At 40.1% G+C, this 25,472-nt stretch overlaps 1 protein-coding gene across 1 annotated transcript in view; it reads right to left on the reverse strand.

The window, feature by feature from the left end:
- Nucleotides 1-267: 267 nt before the first annotated feature.
- FAM117B (family with sequence similarity 117 member B) overlaps nucleotides 268-25,472 on the reverse strand; it is a 32,008-nt gene continuing 6,803 nt past the window's right edge. The window contains exons 2-8 of the mRNA XM_070956809.1: nucleotides 10,306-10,454; nucleotides 8,889-8,981; nucleotides 7,988-8,101; nucleotides 4,566-4,709; nucleotides 3,699-3,924; nucleotides 2,438-2,558; nucleotides 268-901 (exon numbers count right to left, since the gene is read on the reverse strand). Coding sequence (XP_070812910.1) covers nucleotides 583-901; nucleotides 2,438-2,558; nucleotides 3,699-3,924; nucleotides 4,566-4,709; nucleotides 7,988-8,101; nucleotides 8,889-8,981; nucleotides 10,306-10,454 — 1,166 coding nt within the window. The 3' untranslated portion in view covers nucleotides 268-582. The remainder of the gene's footprint in view (nucleotides 902-2,437; nucleotides 2,559-3,698; nucleotides 3,925-4,565; nucleotides 4,710-7,987; nucleotides 8,102-8,888; nucleotides 8,982-10,305; nucleotides 10,455-25,472) is intronic.

Below are 25,472 nucleotides of genomic sequence, written 5' to 3' on the forward strand. Positions count from 1 at the left end.
TGTCTGAATGATGTTACACTAATCTGGGAAAAGGAGCAAAATCAGCTGGTCTTATGACAGAATACTGAAAAAGTTTCAATCCATTGGTCCCAGTGAAAAAGATGTAGCAAGAAAAGTGCAATTATCCTGATGATGGTGAAATTAAAAAAAATGCACATTTGTAAATACTATCTTCATATGAATTAATGATTTCCTTTTTTTTTCTCCTGAAAACAGATATTCTGCTAAGAAAAGTTGGGATGTCTTTTTCATTGTTCAAACTCGAAGTTTACACTGAAACACGAAGTATCAGAAAAAACATTGGTCCCTCCAGTTGTGAGGAGATCTCCCTTCTTTATGGTACCAAAGCAGCATGCTCAGAGTCTGCACCTGAACCATCCCAAGACAAATGCATTTGGCTCTCTGCTGCTCCTTTTTTCCTAGATCTCACAGGAGGCTGACATTCATGGCATGGTGTGTAAGATACTACCTATGACCTGTTTATGGAACCATCAGCTGTTGTGATACAAAGAGATGTCATCTAGAAAGTTTAATCACAGTTGTTTCCATAAAAGCCCCTCCCCCCCATTAGCCACGCGGAGCTTATCCTTCAGTTTCTTCACTATGTCCTGACTGCTGGAGCACAGACATCTGTGATATTACTTTGCTCGTTCCACGAGAGAGGCGCTCTTGATCTGTGTTTGCTGAAAGAGAGGCCATGGAAAGAGGTTGCAGCAGCGTGGGTGTCATACCAGTTGTGACGGTCAGATTATGAGTAGCACCTTTGAGAGTAAGATCTTGCGTGGGAAGAAGGGGCTTGAGAATGCTGACAAGGCAGAAGGCAGAGCCACTTTTAGGAATAAAGTTAACTTTATTCTTGTCAGGACAATAAAAGGCTGGAATTTCATGCAAAGGTTTTGGCCTATAAACAGAAAAACAACACCACAGGCAGGACATTAACATTTGGAAGTTAAAGATTAACAAAGTTAAAGGCTGCAAGGAATTACCAAAAGTTTATGGTATGTTGTATAACATAACATGAAATACTTTTCTCTTCTTGTCCCAAATAAATGAGAGTTGTCCACAAATAGGGGGGGAAATGCTTCCGCATATAGTAGCAATTTTATCTCTAAGTCTGATTATTTGTAAAGCAGTCAAAACATGTTGGCACACCTATTGTACTATAGGTAGTCCTCCATTTACTACCACAATTGGTACCAGAATTTTTGCTGCTAAGTGGTGCAATTGTGTAGTGCAAAGTAACAGCATTTCAGGAAGCCCCAATAGTGTGGCACAAAGCTGCAACATTCTGAGAAGTCACAACAGCGCTGCTGCCCAAGCCCAGTTACTTTTGCCACCCTGACTTTCGAAGCCCCTGCCCACCACCACCCCAGCTGACTTTTGCAATCTTCTTGTTCCTGCTGCTGACAACACGTGCCCGCTCTGCTTCTTTACAAGGCAGGTGCTGGCTATGTCAGGTCTCATGAGGAAACTGCCGTGCACAACCTTGGGAAGAAAGCCTTGTGCAGCCCAGCAGCTGCCTTGTGAAGGGCCAGGCCACGTATGATTGGTCAGCAGCAGGAGCAAGATAGCGAGGGTCAGTTAGGCTGACTGAGGCTGAAGAATGTAGGAGTCAAAAAGGCATAGATGGGAGGGAGATAGGAGAGGATTGAGTTGAAGCACCACTGCAATCATAAACATGGGAAGGCTGATCAAATTTTGATCACACGACCATAGAACGCTACAACGGCTGTACTTCAAGGATCTGTTGTACGTTCCTTTATTCAACACTGCTGTAACTTTGAATGGTTACTGAATGAATTGTCATTAAGTTGAGGACTATTTTTATCTTTTTCCTCTCTAACCCTAAAGAAACCAAAATTGGCTACCCCTTGATTCTAACAGGGCCAGTACTGGATATCTTGTTCTTAGTTGTCACCTTTCTACTGGGCCGCAGCCTCGCATAGAAAGCGCACACAGAAGGCTCTGAATTGGCACTTTAAATCCAAAAGGGTATGGTTTCTTGGCAACTTCCAGGTGTGTGGATTTAAAAATCCCAAAAATCCATACCTAACATGGCCACTGATGAGAATTCTGGGGGTTTATGTACACACACCTGGAAGTTGCCAACGGTGGGAAACTCAGGTTTAAGTTTTCAGCAGATATCAAAAAAGGGAAAATGTTCAAAATACATTTTTGTCAATACATTTCTGCAAAATGCATATGAATAGCAAGGGGGAATGATCCCTGCTTTCTCAAAAGTGGTCTAAGAACTGATTTAAATAATTATAACCTCCCCCCCCAAAAAACATATACAAAGCTAAATGTATAGATATGTTTGCCTTTATCCCAAAAAGTAAGAAACATTAAGCATAAAGCTATACCATCAAAGTTTAGAAACCAGGCATCTAGTGAGATATTATGATTCAAAAAATTATGAAGTAACATAACAACTTACAAGCTTTCCTCAAACACTTTGACTTTCTCACAGCCTTCAGGAGGTTCACGTTTGAACATATAGCTATTGTTGGGTTTTGGTGATGTAGCATATTTGGGCAGAGGGGAATTGTTTCCATTCTCTGTAATGAGCAAAGGGGCGAGTTACATATATATGTACATATATATATATATACATATATCATAACATGCATGTGAATATTTTTTGCATTTCTCATACTCCCTTATTAACAATGTTTAAAGGCAAACGAAAGCCTGATCACCTGGCATAAAACAGTTTCTTACTGTCTGCATGGTTTTTGCTATAAAGATAAGCAACCTGGTACTCTCCAGATGTTTTGGATGATCACTTAAATAATTCTTGATCATTAGTCAAGTTCGGACTGCTGAAAAGCACAGACCTACTGGTTGACCTATGTAGGCATTTTGCTCATCAACATGTAACAGCTGAACTATTATCTCTGGCAGCATTAAATCCTACAGCTAAACAAAGGCATAGCCATCCAAAAGGCAGATACTGACTCATTTGCTTTAAAAATGTGATTAAATTACAATTTTCTATGATCCCTCCATCTCCCTTCCTCAGTTCCTTGAGTCTACTATGTATATGCATGTTAAGTAAAAAACAAATCAAAACAACCAACACCCTATATCAACGATGGTTAACCTTTTCGGCCCGAGTGCTGAAACTAGAGCACATGCATGTGCGTGCGGTGGAATCTAGAAGAGAGCAGCTGTCCGGTGCGCGTGCACCACACGCATGTGCACCGGCCAGCTGCTCTCTTCCAGGTTCTGGTGTGGCCCTATATGAATTATTTTTAAATGTTTACATACCTCCATTAAATACAAAGAAAGAAAATATAGAAATAAACTCGTGGCCAACAGAAGAATGATTACCCAAAAAAACCCAACTAAAATAATACAATTTTTCCCACTTATAATAATGGAGAAGAAACTATTCCCCCATCTCTCTCCCCTGCCCCACCCTCAAAATAAAAAAAAGTAGCTTTATTAGCCCACTGCTTAAAACACTCACATAGCACAGGGAAACTGCAAACATTTTAAAAAGTGGTTTATGATATGACTCAAAGTTGAGCTTCCCTTTGGCAGGTGATAAATACACCTTGCCTGAACTGACAAAAGACTCTGAATTTTGGTCTGTAATTCAAAATACCTAGGGAACAAACAAGGTTCCTTAACTGAAGGGTTAGTCCTCGAGGTTCCCCTCTAAGGAAAGCATTGGAATACTTTTCAAGAGATACCTTTATCTCTGGGGTCCATAAGCAGGTCATCCGCAGAGCAAGGGCTCTCCTCACTGCCCTCATTGGAGATAGCAAGGAAGGAACTTGGGGAAATCGACTGAGATCGGCTACTGTTGTTACTGCCTTTCTCTGCTCCACCCGGAGTCTGTGTGTCAATGCTGCGAGTACTGCTGCTACGCTGCACTAAAGGAGGTGGCGCTCGATGCCCATCTGGAATATCTTGTGGCTGTTGAACAAAAACATATTACATACATTTTACACACCACACACTATTAATCTTGTCTTGTGACTTTAATAAAATGAAAAACGAAGACCATTTTATTGCTTTGCCAATAATTCTCTTCAACTGAAAATCAGTTATTCTTCAAGTTCCCAAGGAAAAAAGGAAACTAAACTAAATGTAAGAAGGATTGGGGGGGGGGTCTCATAAAGAAGCCTTTCAGAGCTTTGGAGCACCAATTCATGAACAAAGAAAACAAGGCTCAATATAAATGTGTTAACTAGAAATAAAGACCTAATTCTGGTTTAAGATTATGTTATTACTGACATTAATACAGTTCCCAAGTTTGGACAAGAACTCTGATTTCAGAGAAATCTAAATTAAAGGGTAAAGCCAACATGAAGCGGGATAGTGATAAGAAACTGGTATGCAGGCATGATGCTCACTCCTGACTTTGTTTATAGATGCTGAATGTCATAATGCTAAATATTATAATTTCCCCAGACAGATCTCGATATAACAGTTTCAAGATGATAGCTTATCTTTCATATTCCAGATGTTCATGTATACAGAGGTGTGCTTATGTACAGGCATGATGGACTCAACTCTCCTTATCTGAAGGCCTATTTGAGTACAAATATACTCACAATAAGTTGTTCCTCTTTCTCTCCAGTCTCTTTTATGATTATTTCAATCTCCTGATTTAGCCCTTCTATGCTATTACGGAAACGGGATCCACTTGATTTAGCTATAGGTATCACAGGAACCAGCATGCTCTTTGGGACTGGAGCCTGAAAACCCAACAGAAGTAAAAGAAAATCATATAATTTAGAACAGAAAATCAAATTATCTATACGATTTTATTATAAAGACAAAATGCATCTGGTTTATTTCGAGAGTTTTAGATGATACGTACTATTTTATTATTGCACATTTTTGTATTTATAATCTTTGTTCCTTGAATCCTGCGTAGAAGTGTAGATACATAAAAGTATCCATACTTCATTCAATTGATCTATTGTATTCAAGCTACCATTCTGATACGGATGCCTAACGGGAAGAACCCAAACAATGAAAATGTTAATTTTTAAAATAGATGCTCAGTTATTTTTCTGGATGTTTTTAGTTTTTTTAAAAAAAGAATCAAAACTAGAAATCTGAAGAGGAAGTGAAAATACCTCTCAGGTTAATACTTCAAAAAGTTTTGAAACAGATACATCACAAACATAACAGTAAATTTAGTTCATAATTTCAGTTTAGTTTAATTTCAATTTAGTTTCAGTTTCATGAAATGAAAATGCTTGATGAAAATGCTCTGCATCTCCATCAGCATTTTCACAGCATCTACAGTTTGCATTCTTTTGTTATGGAGATGCAAGATACACAATATCATAATGAAGTGCATTATGAAGAATTAATGTGCAATTTAGCCTTGAGTACAGAGTTTTGCTTTGGAATTTCAATCCAAATTTATATATTTCTGTCAAAGGTGTAAGTATCTGCTGGAGGCTCAAAAGAAGCATTCATCACTAAGCAACCAGTTGTCAAGACTTAAAACAGAATTGTTCTACTTCTTTTACTTTGTTAATACCACCTGTCAAGAAATGATAGCAAGGACAGTATTCAACTATTAATTTTTTTCCAAACTATAAAGTGCAGTGAGGTCCCTGGTGCTCTCTTGAGATTGGTTGCCACAATGAGAAGTCAAAGCCAAGAAAAACAAAAATCTCAGGAAAAAAATTAACAAAGCTTCAGGGAACTGTTAGAAGAGACTAGAAGCAGTATTACAATTGTGACCGTAGGGACTTTGAAGATGGAAACAGATATGGAAAAACAACTTCCAAAAGATCTCTAAATTCAGGAAGTTCCAATGACAATTGGGACAGATAGTAATTGATTCAAAGAAAATTTTTAAAAAGATGGAGGGAATATACAATAATATGTACAATATATATGTCAACATCCCAGGTATTTTAGAAGATATTCCATACTTACAAGAATGTCTAGTATTAGCACATGAAGCTACATCAGCACTCTAGTCCTTACCAAGTCAGATGGCTAGAGGAACTGATGGAATACTCACAGAAATATGACAAGCAACTGAAGAAGAATCAATGAAAATTCTAACTAAGCTATGCCAGCAAATCTGGAGAACATTATGATGGCCAACTGTAAGTCAATCTATATTCCAGTACTAAAAAGGAGACTTAACAGCGTGTAAACTATTGTACAATATCCTTAATTTCACACACTAGCACAATAATCATCCAATACAGATTTGAGTCCCACATGGAAAAGGAGATGCCAGTTTTTCAAACAGGCTTTTGAAAAGGCCTTGGCCTTATTCCTTAGAAGGAACAAGAGACATTATTGCTGAAACATACTAGATAATTGAGATAATTGTGCTTCATTGATTATAGAGAGCTCTTTGAATGTGTTGATCTTGTTACGCTATGGAAGGCCCTTAGAAAAAACAGTATCCCAGAATATCTCATTGCCTCTATGTGAAAAACCTATGTAGGTCGTCCTCTACTTACAATTATTCGTTTAACATTCATTCAAAGATATGAGGGAGCTGAAAAAGTGACTTGCAACCAGTCCTTGCACTTACAGTAATCACAGCGTCCCTGAGATCATGTGATCAAAATTCAGGCACTTGACTACTGGAGTTATAATGGTTGCAGCGTCCTGGAGTAACATAAGCATTATTTGCAATCATTTCAGAGGACCAAAGATCAGCAAAATCTATGGGGGAAGCTGGATTTGCTTAATGACCATGTGATATTTTTTAACAATTGTAGTGACTTAATGACCATAGCAAAAAAAGGTCATAAAATTAGACATGACTTCCTTAACAACAACACTACTTAATGACAGTTTTGATCCCAACTATGATTGTAAATTGAAGACTATCAGACCATATGAATGACTAATCACAGGAAAACCAATCAGTTGCTCAGAATTTAAATATATCTCCAAACGAACAACCAATCACACAATCAACTGACCAAACTGGCACACAAGACATTTATAAGCTAAGGAGAACAGGACAAGAAAATTCTGCTGATGATCTTACCTAGCCTGGTAACGAAACTTTCAGAAGCTAAATTGAAACAAGCTTGGAGAGCAAACCACTGCCAAAATCTAAAGCATTGTTTCCAAGACTGCCTGTATACAAAACAGAAAACTACAGTATATCATAGACAGAACATGGGGAAACAGGCTGGGTTGGCCAAAAAGGGAGTCAAAGTTGTATAGTCTCTTCTTTTTTAATCAAACTATATGCTGGATATACATTAATGGAAACTGGATCAAAAGAAGATGAGTGTGGTTTTAAAAGTGAAGAAAAAACCATTAATAAACACTATGCTTATGACACTACTCTTATAGCTGAAATGCAAAGTATTTGCAAACTCTGGTGATAAAAGTCATCAATGACCAGTAAAAAATGGGACTTAAACATAAAGAAAACCAAACTAATGATAGCATCCACAGAACCAACAACAAATATACCAAAATGATAAACAGCTTCTGCCTTTTAGAATAAACTATCAATAATAAAAGAAAAACAATCCAAAAATATAGTCAGACTTGGTAAAGAGGTTGGAAGATCTTAGAAAAGATATTAAATTTAACTTGCATTACAGACAAGATGGTACCTTACAATAGTTCCTCCAATGCTACTCACTGTGATACATCTTGTAGGTACAAATGGCACCATTGTAAAATAGCACTTTTTATTCCCAAATTACAAAAATAATTCATCAGATATCTTGGTTAAATGGCAGCAAGAGCAACCAACCCTTCATTTCCTAGTAAATTCTCTAAGTGTACACAGAACTAGACTTCAACCACTCTCAAGTATCTAAAGTAAAATATTTTAGAAGGGCTGTGTAACTATTTTCAAGTTGTTCAAATCAACTGAAGTGGAAACAATATTAGTATGGTCTCTTCCTCCTGTAGTGCTAACAGCTTTCAGACATTCTTTTTGGCAAGTCAGTGCCTGAAATATATTGAACTTTTCCTTGGCAACAACTTTTACAAATCTTACATTTAGTGCTCATCTTACCTGGCACTGGTTAATAGCTGCATGATTACCATGGAATGGAGACTGTCTTTCTTTATCACGATGGTGTCTGCTGCTGTGTTTGCTTCTTTGCAGTTGCTGGCGTAACTTGGCAATCTGAAAGGACAAATGTTTTGTATTTCTTTTTAACTCTACAACAAAGATGTTGAATTTTTGAATCAAACTTCACCATAAGGGCTCCTGGTAACATTATTATATCAGATGCTTATATATAACAAGATTTCTCACTTGTTACCAACAAAGCAGAAAAGAATTTAAAAATTAAATAAACAACTCTTTTTAATATTGTTTTTAAAAAGTATTTTAAAAAGTCAACAAAGCAAGCAATTCCTCAAATGCTGAACAACCACTACGCCTCTGGCATTTCTGGATCAGACATAAAGACAACTCCCCAAAGAGGGTATTAATGAAACCTAGAGAACACCAATACAAGCACACCTGCCTCAGTCTGAGAAACCAGAGGAAGGATCACATTCAAAAGCATCCTCAAACTGTGAACGTGGTCCTTCTGGGATATGCAAACCTATGTAGAATAGGACTTTCAGTTTTGTGGAATTTCTTACTGACTTGGATCCAAAACATATTCCAGTAGCAGAAGCCTACTCTGCGTGAAGCTCTGATACTATTGATGATTTGGGGGAATGATTTTTCCTGATTGCCTGTTTGTTCAGCATTCCTTTTGAGCTGGAAGGCTGCGGGAAAAAGTTATCAGTTTTATAAATAGGATTCACCCTAATGAAGCAATTTCTTTTCAACGGAAGTTCAAATTTTATAATGCAGAAAGGGTATATTTTTCGTTGTTCTAAACTGTTAATTGGTGGGCATGTATAATTATTATATTAAACTATTATCAAGATGGTACAAAAACAGCATGTTTCTTCACCTCTTTGAGTTGGTCTGTGCTGCCCCAAGATGCTGAGCGCTTATGAGATCCCTTTTTCTTCTCCAAATATTCTTCAGCCCAAGCACTCTCAGTCTTAAAAAAAAAAAGACAAAAGGTAGTAGATTTAGGCTATTGATTATTAATTAGACTATTTTAATATTAGCATATTAAAATAAATTTTCTAAAGTTATTGACCAGGTTTTATTTTGTAATTTCCCTCAATATTCATAGAAAGCCAGTCTGGCATAGTAATTAAGGCATCAAGCTTAAAAAAAATAGGACACTGTGAGATCTAGTCCTGTCTCAGGCATGAATCCAGCTAAGTGACCTTGGACCAGTCACTCAATCTCAACCCTAGGAAGAAGGCAAAGGCAAGTCACTTTCAAAAATGTGGTCAAGCAAACTGCAGGGACTAGTCTGTGCAATCACCAGGAGTCAATGCTGACTTGAAAACATGCATACATACAAACAAAAAGGCATAAAAATCTGAAAAAAAATATCTATTTTTATAGTACATATGCATATTTGTAGGATAAATATTCATCTGATAATTGCATCATCCATACTTAATTTGGTCATCAGAGTATTATGGAGTATTTTGTCAAATGTTTTGTTGAAGATGTATTTCACTATAGCCTTACTAAGTAAGTAATCAATTAAAAAAAACATAAACAAAATAAGATTAATCTAATAAGAACCTGTTTTTGACAAATGCATCTTACTTCTAACAATCATGCATTTTCCCCCCAAGATATATACAAACTGATCTTCATGATCTACTCTAGAATCTTCTCCAGCATCGGTGTCACACTGATTGATCTATATTCTCTGGGTCTCCATGTTCTCTTTTGTATTGCTATTATCAATAGATACCCTTCACTCTCAAAAATTTCTCAAATATATACAAAAGTTCCAGTATATACAAAGGCAATCAGCAAATTTCTCCCACAATTTAGTATGTCATTTCGGCCCAGGGACAGTAAATGAAGTCAAGAAATAAACATACTATATAATTTTAATATATATAAAACCAATTATTCATTACTAAATTCATGTTCCTCTTCATAAACACAGATTAATTTAATTTACGAAAGTTGTGAAAATCATCTATTATATCAATACACATATATTGCCTATTTTGCTTATCACTCTATTTTAATTAGAACAGTTTTATAGTTTTCATCTTTAAAATAATATATAATATTAATACTGGCATTTAGATTTTGCATATTCATAACTGCATTTCCTTTTCATCTATCTTCCTTTTCTTTCTTAATTACAGCAGAATGTATATTTTATAATCTGCATGATTAAATCAAAGAAGCATTTATTTAATAAAGTTTTATCTATACAACTTCAAGGAACAATTACAATAGTCTTTTCTTTCTTTTGCATTAATATATGGAAGCTGTCTTACCTGTGTGGCTTTATCCCTCATACAAGGTGTAACTTGCCCATGATTATCACGAGGCCATTGCCCAGCAAGATACGGAGCAGCAAGTATGTCTAGTGAAGGGGTACGGCGGGAAATACTAGAAGGGCTTGATGATGGTGGCCGTGGTTTATCTACTTGGAGACATACATATGATTCCATCAGCAAAAATAATACACATTACAGATAGATTTCATTAAATTCATTATATCTTATGTTACTTTGTTAAATAATGCATTTACAATATATTAACATTTTTTTCCTTACAATTTTTCAAGTATCCTATGCTTAAACAACATACAGATTACTAAATGTAGACTATACACAAATGCATAAAGTGCACAATGTCTTCCTAATATGGACGATAGGGAGTGCATATCTGGGTCCAGAACTACTGTTAATCTAGCATGTGATGGCCTTGAGCAGCTGCCAAGGCCATAGCACCCTAGCAGAACTCATTGCTAATGCTTACAAATCCTTTATTTTTTCCTAGTTCAGTACTCCAAACATAGTTAAGTAAATAAAGCTGCCTTTTCAATTTTCTACATTAATCCTGACATAAATCTCCAAGAGGCATTATGAGAAATTAATTCACTGCCTAATGGCCATAGTCTATTAGGTTTCTAAGGTTCCAAAGGCATTTTTCCTAAGAATTACTCAAACCTAGAATTGTCCCTTGTTGACTTCATTCTTATTTTTATTTAACATATATACTTCCATGCAGTTTTGAACCCCAAGCCAAATGAATAATCATATATTATTACAATGCAGACAAAATTTAGTAAGCATTTACTAAAATTTATTCAGATATAAATTACTAGGAAATCATAATTTAGAGAAAATAACTACAGCAACAATCAGGACGGGAAACATTCTACAACAATGCAATTTAAAATTACTGTCAGTGTCAAATAGCATTTCAATTTATACTAGACAAGCTGTGGCCCATTGGATCATCCTTTCAGAGATATTTTCCTACCTAAGCAAGAAACAGAATGGCCATCTATTGCTTTGGTTTTAAAATTAAAGAAGAAAACATCATTTTATCAAAGAAAGATGCATAGCAAGCAAATATAGATGCTTCTCATTTAATAAAGGATGCTTCTGATGACAACATTTGTGGCTGAACTGCCATTCTTTAAGAATACTATAATGTTTTCACTTCTTTTTCCTTGGCTTAAAACAGCAAACAGCTGACCAGGCTGGAATACCGGTTTCTCCAGATAAATCAGCACAATTTCCATTGTTCTTGGGCTTTAGGTATAGAGAAAGCAAAGCATGGCTGTACTGGGAATTGGGTCCACTGAAGAGGGATATCTTCACCTGATAAATTGAGAGAAATTCTTGGAATAATATTTTTGAACACACCGATGTTTATTTCTGCTACAGTGAAATTCTTGGGTGGGAGGGGGAGTGTCTTCCAAGATCTTCCACATTCCATTACAAAGACTTGGAAGATTGAAGTTCCTAATTAAAATGACAGAGTTTATGTTGTGACAATCCAGAGTTCAAATGAATCAAGGAATTCTGTTGGAGAATGAGTATTTATTTTTTCACTGACAGCATTGAAAAAACAATATTTTTCATCATTCCAGGGAAGTGTTTAATGCACATCAAATTTATTTTTCTCATCATTTCATTTAGGGGAATTAAGATATTTGAGAACAGTTCTGCAAAGACTGTTGAATGTGGGTTAGGTGAAATTTGCACATTATATTTTACACTTCTATTTCATCATTTTCATTTTGTCTGAATATTGTCTTCTGCAATATTCAATAAGAATTCAGAATATCTTCCTTTTCTTTCACCCAACCATGTTGCTTTTCAACCGAAACTTCACAAAACTTCTCCATACGTATGATTTTTTTGATGCATGAATTATCAACATTAATAGAAATCACCACAGCAAATGGTTAAAATTCCCCTAAGGGCCTCATTTTTGCTACATATAACATAAAGAGTACAGCTTTAAAACCCTCCCTCCTAATCATTGGGCTCTCATCCCAGAAAATAAGCATGAGGAAGCAAATTTGCATGCAGTAGTGAAGGGCTTTGTTTTTTTAAAAAAATATTTACAAAGTGTACACTGTCCCACCACCAGGCATCAAAGTTGGTGCAATACCAGATGATGCTACAGCAAGAGCAACATCTCCATCTCCCCTAGCTTTAGCAAGGATCAAATTGTTGATAAATATCAACAGCCCCGGTACATCAATGAAAATTATCCGAAGGGTGCTTTTTCAAGAGGCAACTGGAGTTTTTGGTTTTTCTTTGAAGACATTTCACTTCTCATCCAAGAAACTTCTTCAGCTTCTTGCATTCTTTTAAAAGAAGTATAAATCCTTCCATTCCCCACCATCCAGTCAGAGCTGAAGAAGCTTCTTGGATGAGAAGTGAATCGTTCAAAGAAAAAACAGAAAGTGCAGTTGCCTCTTGAAAAAGCAGCTTTGGGACAACCATGAACTGGATGACCAAGAATCTCCATAGACATTAATGAAAACTATTGAAAAAAAGATTGCTTTGCCAAGTAGTTACACCCATAGTTATATACTGCTCTTTGCTCAATGTTCAATAGGGATCATTGTGTAGTACAAATTCTTGCTGTCTGTTGTACTGCATGCACTTCATGCAATAATTCCAGATTACCAAATTTGAATTAATTGTATCATTTATTGGTTTTAGCAAATTATATTCTTCAGGAGCTTTTTCAAATTTTACAATGAGGGGCATGTTCACAATGCCTCTCATTGATAATATTAGTTCTCTTGATTTATAGGAAATCTTCAGATTTCTTGATCTGGTTCCACAACTGTCATAGGATTGTTGATTTCAGTGTTCGTTAATAAGACAACAAACAAATTTCTCATTGCTCTGGGGATTCTTGTTATTTTGCCATCTTTCATGGTTTGCTGCAAATGATCATCAACTTGCAACAATCCTTTCTCTTTGCAGACATCTTTGAATAATAGAAGGATTTTTCCATTATGTATCTTCAATTATTTGAAAGAAATTGGAACCTTTATGTGATGGAGAAGTGGTTTCCAGTTGTAGAGGTCACAACTTGGTGGAGACACAGTATACACTTGATCTAGAATAGGGGTGTCAAGCTGGTGGCTGGCAGGCTGGATGTGTCACATGCAGGTCACGCCCACACCAGTGCGAAGGGGAAAAAGTCGCAATGTCATGTGATGGCAATGTGATGTGGCGAGTTTGACACTGGTGATCTAGAAAAATGGCTTTAAAAATTCTGGAGAATCATAAGTGTTTTTTGCAAACGGATCCCATTTGCAAAGGTCCATGAATTCTGTTAAAGTGGTTCTCATCATATCATTATTCAGTTGCATAGCAGCATGACCTCAAAGGAGTACTTGATGCTGTTGTTGAAGGTATACCTGAAGGTGAACATTGGTGGGTTTCCTTTCGTGAATTTGAAATCTAAGTATCAATGCAACAGATTCAGAGAGCTCAATATTTCTGCCTGTCAAGTACTGTGCGATTTTGTCTTCTTTTTTCAATGCAAAAATTGCCTGATCATGCCCCTTCATGGATGAGCATATTTCTATAGATGACAATTTAACTCCTTCAATACTTGTAAATTAGAAGGTACCACCTATTGAGAAGTTATAGCTTGACTATCATCCTGCTTATCAAACTTCAAATACTCTCATTTCTGAAGACTGTCTCCTGTAGATAGGATATGAAACATTGCCACACTTTATATGCTCACTGAATGGCTTTGGGTACCTCTTACTGCATATATCAGTTTCCCAACAACTGATTTTTTGCTGCAATATGGATCCTTGGATCATGTGCTTCAATGCCAATTTATGCAGCTTTGGATCTTAATTTGGGTCTGGTATTTTGGCTTGAACAATGTACCATAAGCTTGATTTCTTGGCTTGGATTCTTGATCAAGCCACAGCAGGTAGTGCAAGTGAGGCAGATACCACTTTTGGTATTTCACACTTAGTACATAAGTGATACACCTACCAGGAACCATATTTTAAAGATAAGTTTGTCGTACATCTCTTTCTCTCTTTTTACAATTTAGAACAGAGATCTAATTCACTTGAAAAATTAATCCAGGCAGTACCACACTCAGATATCTAAGTTGAACTATTGAATGATGCATGTATTTGCTAACACTCAACTGTTTACCCAGTATAGATAGGAAAATTTATTAATACAATTTTAAAACTGATTTTGAATCAGTTCTCTGTTAAAGTATTAATTATAGCAATTAAATCAAAGCCATTGTTTCTGAACATATAAATTAAAAAATCCACAATACTGAAAAAAACTGATATACACAGACCTGATTTAGATATATATATATATATAACAAGACAATATTTCCCCATTTCCTCCAGTTTCTTCTGAAACTGAAATTCATAATCAGTTTGTAAAATAACCCCTTGCTTCAACAAACATGTTTTTGAGATTTTCAACTATTATATGCTTTTGTATATGTATTAAATCCTATCTGCTATTTTGTACATACACAAAACACACAAGTATAAAATTTCATTTGGATTCAACGGATGTTTAGATTTAATGGAATGCCCATCACATTAGTTTATTAAAGGGAAGGTATATATAGAAGGTTAATTTAGAAACATAAAAGAAATCTATTGTTTGGTTTCATATTAAGGGCACAGAGCTTGTCACATACTTCAGACAACTTTACTTTTACTTTACTTTTATTTGATTTCTATACCGCCCTACTCCCGAAGGACTCAGGGCGGTGAACAGCCAACAATAAAATACATACATACAAAATTTAAAAAGTAGAAATAAAATCGAATTAAATAGTTTGGCCCAGACAGATTAAAACCCCAATCAATTTAAAACAAATTTAAACTTTGAGGATTAAAAATATTAAAATATTAAAATAGTTTAAAAAGAGGGAAAAAGTTAGGTCAGGCCTGCCTGGTGAAATAAAAAGGTCTTTAGAGTGCGGCGGAAGATGCGCAGATCCGGGATCCTCTATATCTCCGGGGGGAGCTTGTTCCAGATAGTAGGTGCCCCCACAGAGAAGGCTCTCCCCCTGGGGGCCACCAGTCAACATTGTTTGGCCGACGGCACCCAGAGGAGCCCCTCTCTATGAGAGCGTACCAGCCGGTGGGAGGCTATTGGTGGTAGTAGGCGGTCCCGCAAGTACCCAGGTCCTGAGCTATGGAGCGCTTTAAAGGTGGTAACCAAAACCTTGAAGTGCACCCAGAAGACCACCGGGAACCAGTGCAGCTCGCGCAAGAGCTGCGTGATGTCGCTCCCATTACCACCCGCACGGCCGCACTCTGCGCCAGTTGGAGCCTCCAGGTGCTCCTCAAGGGGAGCCCCATGTAGAGAGCATTACAATAGTGCAGGCGGGAGGTGACGAGGGCATGAGTGACCATGCATAAGGAGTCCCGATCCAGAAAGGGACGCAACTGGCGAATCAGGCAGACCTGATGAAAAATCCTCCCGGTCACGGCCATCAAGTGCTCTTCTAAAGACAGCCGTGAATCCAGGAGGACGCCCAAGTTGCGCGCCCTCTCAGTGGGGGCCAATGATTCGCCCCCAATAGTCAGTGATGGCACCAACTGGCTATATTGGGACGTCGGAAACCACAGCCACTCGGTCTTGGATGGGTTGAGCCTGAGCCTATTCCTCCCCATCCAGATCTGCATAGGCTCCAGGCACAGGGACATCAGTTTAAGGGCACCGTTGGGGTGGTCTGGGGTGGAGATGTACAGCTGGGTGTCATCAGCGTACTGGTGGTACTTCACCCCGAAACTATGGATGATCTCGCCCAGTGGCTTCACATAAATGTTGAACAGGAGGGGTGAGAGGACCGACCCTTGCGGCACCCCACATATGAGGGGCCTCGGGGTCGACCTCTGCCCCCGTCAACACAGACTGCGATCGGTCAGAGAGAAAGGAGGACCACTGCAACACAGTGCCTCCCACCCCTAACTCTTCCAACCGGTGCAGCATGATACCATGGTCGATGGTATCAAAAGCCGCTGAGAGATCTAACAGGACCAGGACAGAGGAGCACCCCCTGTCCCTAGCTCTCCAGAGATCATCTACCAATGCGACCAATGCCGTTTCCGTGCTGTACCCGGGCCTGAAGCCCAACTGGAACGGATCCAGATACGTCATTTCATCCAGGTGCTGGGGGAGCTGTTGCGCAACCACACTCTCAACAACCTTCGCCATAAAGTGAAGACCGGACGATAGTTTACCAACATTGCCGAGTCCAAGGAAGGCTTCTTGAGGAGAGGCCTCGCCACCGCCTCTTTCAAGGTGGCGGGAAAGTCACCCTCACCCAACGAAGCATTCATAATCCCCTGGAGCCAGCCTCGTGTCACTTCCCGGGAAGCCAGCACTAACCAGGAAGGACACGGGTCCAATAAACAAGTGGTCACATTCAGTCTGCCCAGAATCCTGTCCACGTCCTCAGGGGTCACAGGATCAAACTCATCCCAGATAACATTCTCAGGACCTGCCCCAGTCCCTCCCCCTGAGACTACCCAGTTGGAGTCCAGATTGTCCCGAATCTGAGTGATTTTGTCATACAGATACTGAGCAAAATCCTTGGCTCTACCCTCCAAGGGGTCCTCCTGCGCTTCCTGGTGGAGCAGGGAGCGGGTCACCCTAAAGAGGGCAGCCGGGCGGTTATCTGATGACGCAATAAGAGCAGCAAAATAACTACATTTCGCTGCTTTTATCACCACTAGGTAATTCCTAATATGGGATCTTACTAGTGTCCGGTCAGATTCAGAAAGACTGGCCCTCCAACTACTCTCTAGGCATCTTTTCCAGCGCTTCAACTCCCTCAGCTCCTCGGAGAACCAAGGAGCCAATTGAGATCGGCGCCGGGTCAGAGGCCGCAAAGGCACAACCCGATCCAGAGCTCCAGCGGCCGCCCTATCCCAGGCGGCCACTAGGTCTCCAGTCAAGGCGTGTGCCAGAGCCTCAGGAAATGGCCCAAGCTCCATCTGGAACCTATCAGGTTCCATCAGGCACCTGGGGCGGAACCATCTTACCGGCTCCGCCTCCCTGTGGCAGGGTGCAGCGGTTCGAAGGTCGAGATGAAGGAAAGAGTGATCTGACCATGACAAGGGCTCGGTGACTATATCCCCTATCTCAAGATCACTCAACCACTGTCCTGAGACAAAAACCAGATCCAGCATGTTTCCCCCCGTGGGGTAGGGCCATGAATTAACTGGGTCAGGTCCATAGCTGTCATGGAAGTCATGAACTCCCGAGCCACCTCAGACATCTCACCCATGGACGGCAGGTTGAAATTCCCCATGACCATAAGCCTGGGGGTGTCAACCGCCACCGCGGCGATGACGTTGAGTAGCTCGGGCAGGGCTGTTGCCATGTGGCAGGGAGCCAGGTACATGATCAGCAAACCCATCTGAACCCCATGACCCCATTTCATAAGGAGGGATTCACAGCCGTCTGAGGAACAGTGGCCTCCCTCGGTTTCAGACCTTCTTTAATGATAACTGCTACCCCCCGCCCCTCCCCTGTGACCTCGGCTGATGGAATGCTTGGAAACCTGGCTGGCATATTTCAATGAGGGAAAACCCCCCCTCCTGGCCCAACGAGGTCTCCGTAACACCTGCCAGGTCCGCACCCCCCTCCTGAACAAGATCACAAATGAGGGGGGCTTTGTTTACTACGGACCTGGCATTGCACAGCATCAGCCGAAGGCCCAGGTCCTGAGGGTCTATGCAACCTGGGGGGCGAATGGAGCCTTGGGGGCTGGAGCACGCCGCCGCTCGTAGACAGCGAGTGCGCACTCCCCTAACACGATATGGCCCCCTGCTCCCGCCATATCTACCCCTCCCGCCTACAGTATTGATGTTCAGAACACTATCCGGACGAGCTCTAACCCCCCCCTCGACTCCAGGTCCCCCACCCCCCACGCCGCGCTTCATGGCCAGACCCAACCCTCCCCCTTGAGGGTTATCCCCCATACCCACAGCCCAAGTTCCAATCTGACCCTCCCCCTCCCTGGGACCCCTTAAAAGTTTGACTAAAAATTTCCATAAAAAACCCCTCAATCCCCTAGTTTTCACATGCCACCTCTCTGGGTCCCAAAACCCATCCTTGAGGTGGGCCCTCGATAGTGAGGAGGGCCACATCTGCGAGAGGGGGGAATCTCGCAGCGCAAGAAGATCCGCTGTCGTGTACATCTCCAAGTGCAGCGATGGAGGCACGGAGGTCAAACAGGGTACTTTACAAAAGATGTAACAGCCATTTGATCATTGATGTACTATTGGTATCTCTACTGTCCTCCCACAACAGTAGGAGGGTCCTGATTATCTCATCCAATGGGGATGGCCTCTGGCCTGCCCTCTCACGGCGGGGCCCCCAGGGGGCCGTAGATCGAAATAACTTCTCCGACAGATGAGAATCATGATGTAATAGAGGACCCCTCAACAGTTGCATCAATTGGCTGACCCATGGTCGGAGGAAAAGTTTATCAGTCTATCAGTCAGTTAGTGAGTCACACCAGGGGCAAAGATGGAAAATCCTTGGCATAGTCTTATACTCAAGATCGCATCCGAGTAAGTCCCAATGAAAAAAAGGGGGGAAGAAAGGAGGGGGAAGAAGGGAAAAGGGGAAGAAAAGGGGGGGAAGAGAGAGAGAACTCCCTCAGTTAGGACAAATAATGAGCCCATTTAGGCGGACACAGTACCCAGGAGGGGGAGGGGGAAAAGGGCTGATATCCATGCGACAGAAAAACTCTCTGTCGCCCACCAGCTCTATTTTCCTCAATTCTTCCAGACCCCAGCCTCCATTGAATGTCACAGGAGGCCTCCAGGTCCTCTGCAGCCGCCAAGATATTCCGGGAGGGGGTCTCTCTTCTCCAGTCCCAAGACCTGTTTATACTCCTCTCAGTTCTCACCCCCCAGCAAGCCCCTTTCTCCGGTAATAGGGCCTGAGAACAGTTCCAGGACTTCAATGGGGTGTGCGGCGGCCCAGTTTAGTATCAGGGCAGGCCTCACCACCCCCGCTGATACCCATGCCGCCATTCCCGGATTCCAAGGGGCCACCGAGGAAGTTTCCAAGTGGGTTAGGTGGAATTCAACGGGCTGCCATCACTCGCTGCCTCACAGCCATACTTCCTCCTTCACCTTCGCCGCTGCCGCTACCAACAGCCGCTGCCAACAAACCACCATAACGCCACTCTTGGCAGCATCAAAACGTTGGAGCGGCGCAGCCACATTCTCTGCCAACGCCTCTGGGCACATCCAGGGGCAAGGGAGGTCTCAAAAAACCCTCGCCCCGAGCTCCAAACCCGCTGCCGCCAATGATAAGCCACCATATCTCCGCTCTCAGCTCTGCTCTGCTCTCCTTTCTCTCCCTTCTCCACTCCAGCAGCGCTTCCACTCTCAGCTCTCAGCTCTTACCTGATAAGCCACCATGCCTCAGCTTTTGGCTCCGCTCTCTGCTCCCCTCCAGCAGCGCCTCCGCTCTCGGCTCTCGGCCCTTGGCAGCTCTCGGCAGCGTCGGAGCGGCACGATTACAACTCTCCCTTGCCATTTCCGACTCCAAGAATGTCCAGGGGCGAGGAAGGTCTCAAAACCCTCGCCCCGAGTCCATCCGACTGAACCAGGGATCGCTGATAGTCGAGCTCCCCTGTAGTACCCCCTAAGGCCCCGAAAAGTCCTCCATCTCACTGCAGCGCTTCACCACGCATCCGCCATCTTGCGCATGCTTAATCCTTAATTCCTGTAACTGAACTGATAATTTCGCATTATTGTATAATCTTGAGGCTTGTTTGCTCAATTATTTACATAGTATCCAGAAATATTTTACCTTTATATGCCAGTAGCTGTCCATCTTGATTCTTAATTACAGATACAAAGATTAATTAAGCAAATGTCAAAATATATGTGCAGTTTCAAGACTGCAAATATCAAACCCTATTTAATTAGGGCTACCAGAAATGAACTGCAAAACTCCAAATAGCCTTTAGATGGCAACAATTTTTTTGCTCTTTTAGTGTGTGTGTGTGTGTGTGTGTGTGTGTGTATTGTTACTACTAGATAGGGTAGCCCTACACTTACTTAATTCTACCAATGAAGCACTTTAAAACTTTTTTTCTGAATCCATTTTCTTTCATATAATTTATTGGGTTGTCTGAAAATATTTCATAAAATACAGTCTGTTCCCATGCAGTATTTTCATTATCATTTCACCTTAGTTCTGCTATTCATCCCCTCCCCCACCACTGCCCAGCTGCTAGTTTCACATGATGTGACCTACATAACAAGAGATGTACTTGCTTCAAGATAGCAGTTACAACAGCTGGGCTGATGAGAACAGTAGTGGCATTTGAGCAATGTCTTAATTTTATTTGGCCAAATTTCACTATGCCAATCTTTACAAAACTATTCAGTGTTTCCTCAGTTTGATGTCCTCCTCTCAAAAAAGAAATATGATTATAAAATCCTCTTTAACAAACACATAATATACCATACAGATGAATATATATAGATTATATAGTTACAAAGGCATTGAAATCAGAATCCATGTTAGCTCCCTACACAATATTCATGAATATTTTTCAATTGGACTCTACACTACAGAAAAAAAAATGTGGTAAAAATTCATTGACATCCTGTATGAACTAAAAATTAAGTAGTATCAGCAAATAACAAGGTTTGCTTAATGTATGTTTCATCACAACTCAATATAGTCTTTAAATTATACTCAAATATTAAAAATGCAGTGGAAATCAATTAAAAGTGCATGTCTTATCTGTTCACTGTAGAATCATATTAATTCATCTAGGAAAAACAAATGCAACAAACTTTTTAGTTTGTTTTGGTTTTGGTTAACTAATATAATATGAGCAAGCTCATTAAAATACATAAAATTATTTCTCAGCTAGTTATTTCCTGGATTTCCCTGTTCCCATGCCTGGGAAAACTAAACTTGGATTACATGCAACCTGGCTTTTCACAAGAACCTAAAGAGATGGTTTTGCCAATGGGCATGGTGACAAATTAGTGTGATGCAGCCAGTGCAATGGCTATATTGACTGTTTTGATGAATGGGATTGTTGGCTGTGAGTTTTATGCATTTATGATGGTTTCTATACGATTTTATATTACTTTACTTTGTTTTTTTGTTGTTCCTATATTTGTTTTAATATTTTGTAAACTGCCCAAAGTTATATAGATGAGATGAGCAAGTGGCTATATAAATCTGAATAAATGACAAATAAATAAATAAAGATCTGCAATATTGACTGTATTTAGAATAGGGAGGATTGGTAATCCTGAAAATCCTGTTATGGAAATAAAACTGAGTTGTATCTCTGAAAAAAATGAACAGAAAAGAATATGTATGCTTCTAGTCCAATGTTTATCAAAGATTACTATTTATTTATTTATTTATTTATTTATTTATTTATTCATTCATTCATTCATTCATTCATTCATTCATTCATTCATTCAACTTGTATGCCGCCTTTCTCCGAAGTTATTTATTCATTCATTCATTCATTCATTCATTCATTCATTCATTCATTCATTCATTTCAACTTGTATGCCGCCTTTCTCCAAAGACTCAAGGAGGCTTACAATGCATTTAAAAACCATATATAAAAACATTAAAAATTAAAACATTAAAAACAATTAAAACCCATTCACACCATTCATGTCCGGATCTTGCCAGATGGCAACAGCAAGATCAACAGCCCCAGGCCTGCCGGAAAAGCCAGGTCTTCACGGCTTTTTGGAAGGCCAATAGGGTGGGGATGGTCCCAATCTCAGGAGGTAACTGGTTCCAGAGAGCTGGGGCAGCCACAGAGAAGGCCCTCCCCCGCGGGCCCACCAGCAGGCATTGTTTAGCTGACGGGACCCGGAGGAGACCAACTCTGTGGGATCTTACCAGTCGCTGGGAGCTATGTGGTAGAAGGCGGTCTCGAAGATAACCTGGCCCTGAGCCATGTAGGGCTTTAAAGGTAATAACCAACACCTTGAATTGTGACCAGAGACCAATAGGGAGCCAGTGCAGCTTGTGGAGAATTGGTGTAATGTGGGTGTACCTAGGTGCACCCACGACAGCTTGCGCGGCTGCGTTCTGGACCAACTGTAGTCTCCCAACACTTTTCAAAGGTAGCCCCATGTAGAGCGCGTTGCAATAATCTAACCGTGAGGTGACAAGGGCATGAGTGACTGTGAAGAGAGCCTCCCGATCCAAGTAGTCACAATTGGTGCACCAGGCGAACCTGTGCAAAGGTCCCCCTAGCCACAGCTGACAGATGTTGCTCTAATCTTAGCTGTGAGTCTAGGAGGACACCCAAATTGCGAGCCCGTTCTGAGGGGGACAATTTCTCTCCCCCCAGAACCATTTTATAAGAAAATGCACATGATGTTTGCACTTTTAAAAAAATAACAGCCCAGAAATAATTGATTTGTTTGTGCTGATAAAAACTGGTAAAATACAAGTGTGTTGGTCATCTCCATAAGAAGGTTGCCACTGTAGAGAATGCCATTATTATAAAATGGAGCAGTCTATGGCTTTGCTATCATAAAAGTATAGCATAGAGTCCATTTCAGAATAGTTTTAAAACAGTCCACATGTGGCATGTTTTATTAATCATCTGCTTCATTAATGTTTATAATAACCATTAAGACAAAACATTTCTCTGTTCTGATTATAATTTATAAAATAGCGTATCAAGAAAAATATAAACTCATGGCAGAACTGAATAGCATATGTCTCTCCTCATAGTAGCGTCAATGCTTCTACTCTTATACCACAGAAAGAGAAATGGATTTTTTTGCATAGCATCTGGGTTACATGCTTTCAGATTCAAAAATAACAGGGCAATGGATAAACTGGAGGAGCAGTGGTTAAAACACTAGGCCTGGCAGCTGGAAAGTTGGCAGCCCAGGTTCAAGACCCAAGTGCCACGCAATGGGATGAACTCCCATCCTCACCCCAGTTCCTCCCAACCTAGCAGTTTGAAAGCATGCAAATGTGAGTAGATAAATAGGTACCACTTCGATGGGAAAGTAACAGTGCTCCATGACATCATGCTGCCACATGATCATTGAAATGTCTTCAGACAGTGCTGGCTCAATGGCCTTGAATCGGAGATGAACACCACCCTCAATAGTCAGCAACGACTAGCCAAGTAAAATCTGCAGGGACTCATTTACCTTTTAATGGATAAACTACTGCACAATAAACTTCAACAAAATCTAATCAGGTAAAATGTTACCCTTTCCTTTATTCATCATGTCATTACATTTTTTTTCCTAACATTTTTCCCACAAGTGAAGGATCTGTTGAATGTTGATCCATTGGTTGCAACAGGAATTAACCGACTAACTTCTTTACTTCAAGTTGCCAAATGCATGTCAGATTGCATAATATGCCAGCACATGAGTTCTGACACCATAGTAGGCATAATAGCTAATGAACAGTTTGAATATAATCTAGTGCCAAAATAGATGTGAACAGCTGCTGCTCTCTCACACCCCTAACTGAATGGATAGCTAACTCAGACTTGTAGGTTGGTAAAGCAGGAGTAAGAAAGTTAGCAGAAAAGTACTATTTATGAATTTATAAAGCATTCGTGTATATGGAAAAATTCAAAAACATGCCCTGCAATTTATGTAATGTCACAGTAGAACCCCTGAAGATCCAGTCTTATGTTTTTGTTGTATTCTCAGTCTTACGAATCTGTTTAGCAGTAGCAAAAGTGCATTCTTAACTGCCAATTTTATCAACCACATGATTTGTTGAAAGGAACAAAATATAAATCTTTGCACACAGGCCCACAAACAAATAAATTGTATCTTTAAAAAAATGAATGCTAAACATGCTACCTAGATATCAGAATTAATCCTATTTATCTTATTCCATATCTAACAAAAGCTTCTGATAATTATTTCAGCTTATTGGTTTATTCTTTCTCCATTTATTTTCCAGGCTCTAATACATATAGTGACATTCTTTTTTTCAAATGATAAAATTCATATAATTATTATTTGTAGATAAAAGTCAATAATAAAATCTACCAAATTTTCGTACCTATAGCAAGGTAGGATTTCAGGAGACAAAAAGGATGACAAATCCATTGTATACTATCCAGGGTGTCAGATAGTCAATAGTATACTATGTTAAATACATTTCAGCATTTAAAGAAAAAATGTTCTGTTTCTCTTTCTCCCTAGTACAGGTAGACCTCAACTTACAACTATGCATTTTTAGTGACTATTCAAAGTTATAACAATACTGGGAAAAAAGTGACTTACAATCGGTCCTCACACTCATAACTGTTGGAACATCCCCACAGTCACATCAGTGGTAGGTTCCTCCCAGTTTGGCCCGGTTCTCCCGAGCCGGTAGCGGTGACGATATGATGTCACCAAACCGGTTCTGACCCCCCACCCCCCCCGCGCCCCCCCCACCCCCATGTTATTCTTACCTTTTATTTGGCCCCAACCCCAATCTATTGCTGCCTCCTGAGTCCCAGCTGATGGCTAGAGGGAAAAAAACTGTTTAAACTCTTGCCACAGGGCTTCAAAGGGCCGCCCTACAGCTGATCAATGCTAAAAGAAAACAAATGAGTAGATCAGTGCCTGCAAAAATACATGAGTAGATCAGTGCCTGCAAAATTAAATGGGTAGACCAGTGCCTGCAAAAATACATGAGTAGATCAGTGCCTGCAAAAATACATGAGTAGATCAGTCCCTGCAAAAATAAGTGGGTAGACCAGTATCTGCAAAAAATAAATGGGTAGATCGGTACAGCTCTGCAAGCAGTTAAAAGCCTGGTAGACCAGTATCTCTGCTAAAGCCTAAATAATTGTCACATGACCATCAAGCTACGCCCGCAAAACCGGAAGTAAAAAATTTAGAACCCATCCCCGAGTCACATGATCAAGTATTGGGTGCTTGGCAACTGGCATGTATTTATGATGGTTTCAGCATCCCAAGGTCATGTGATTGCCATTTTATGACTTTCTCAGATGGCTTCCTACAAGCAAAGTTAATGTTGGAAGCTGGCTTTGCCTAACAAATGCATGATTCACTTAACTGCAGTATTTCGCTTAACTGTGGCAAAAAGGTCATAAAATCGGCCATGGCAACAACCTTGCTTAGCAATGGAAATTCTTGTCCCAA

This window comes from Pituophis catenifer, unplaced genomic scaffold, assembly GCF_029215685.1.
Source record: "Pituophis catenifer annectens isolate HBS135680 unplaced genomic scaffold, rPitCat1.0.hap2 SCAF_1, whole genome shotgun sequence".
In the NCBI taxonomy this organism is placed as follows: Eukaryota; Metazoa; Chordata; class Lepidosauria; order Squamata; family Colubridae; genus Pituophis; species Pituophis catenifer.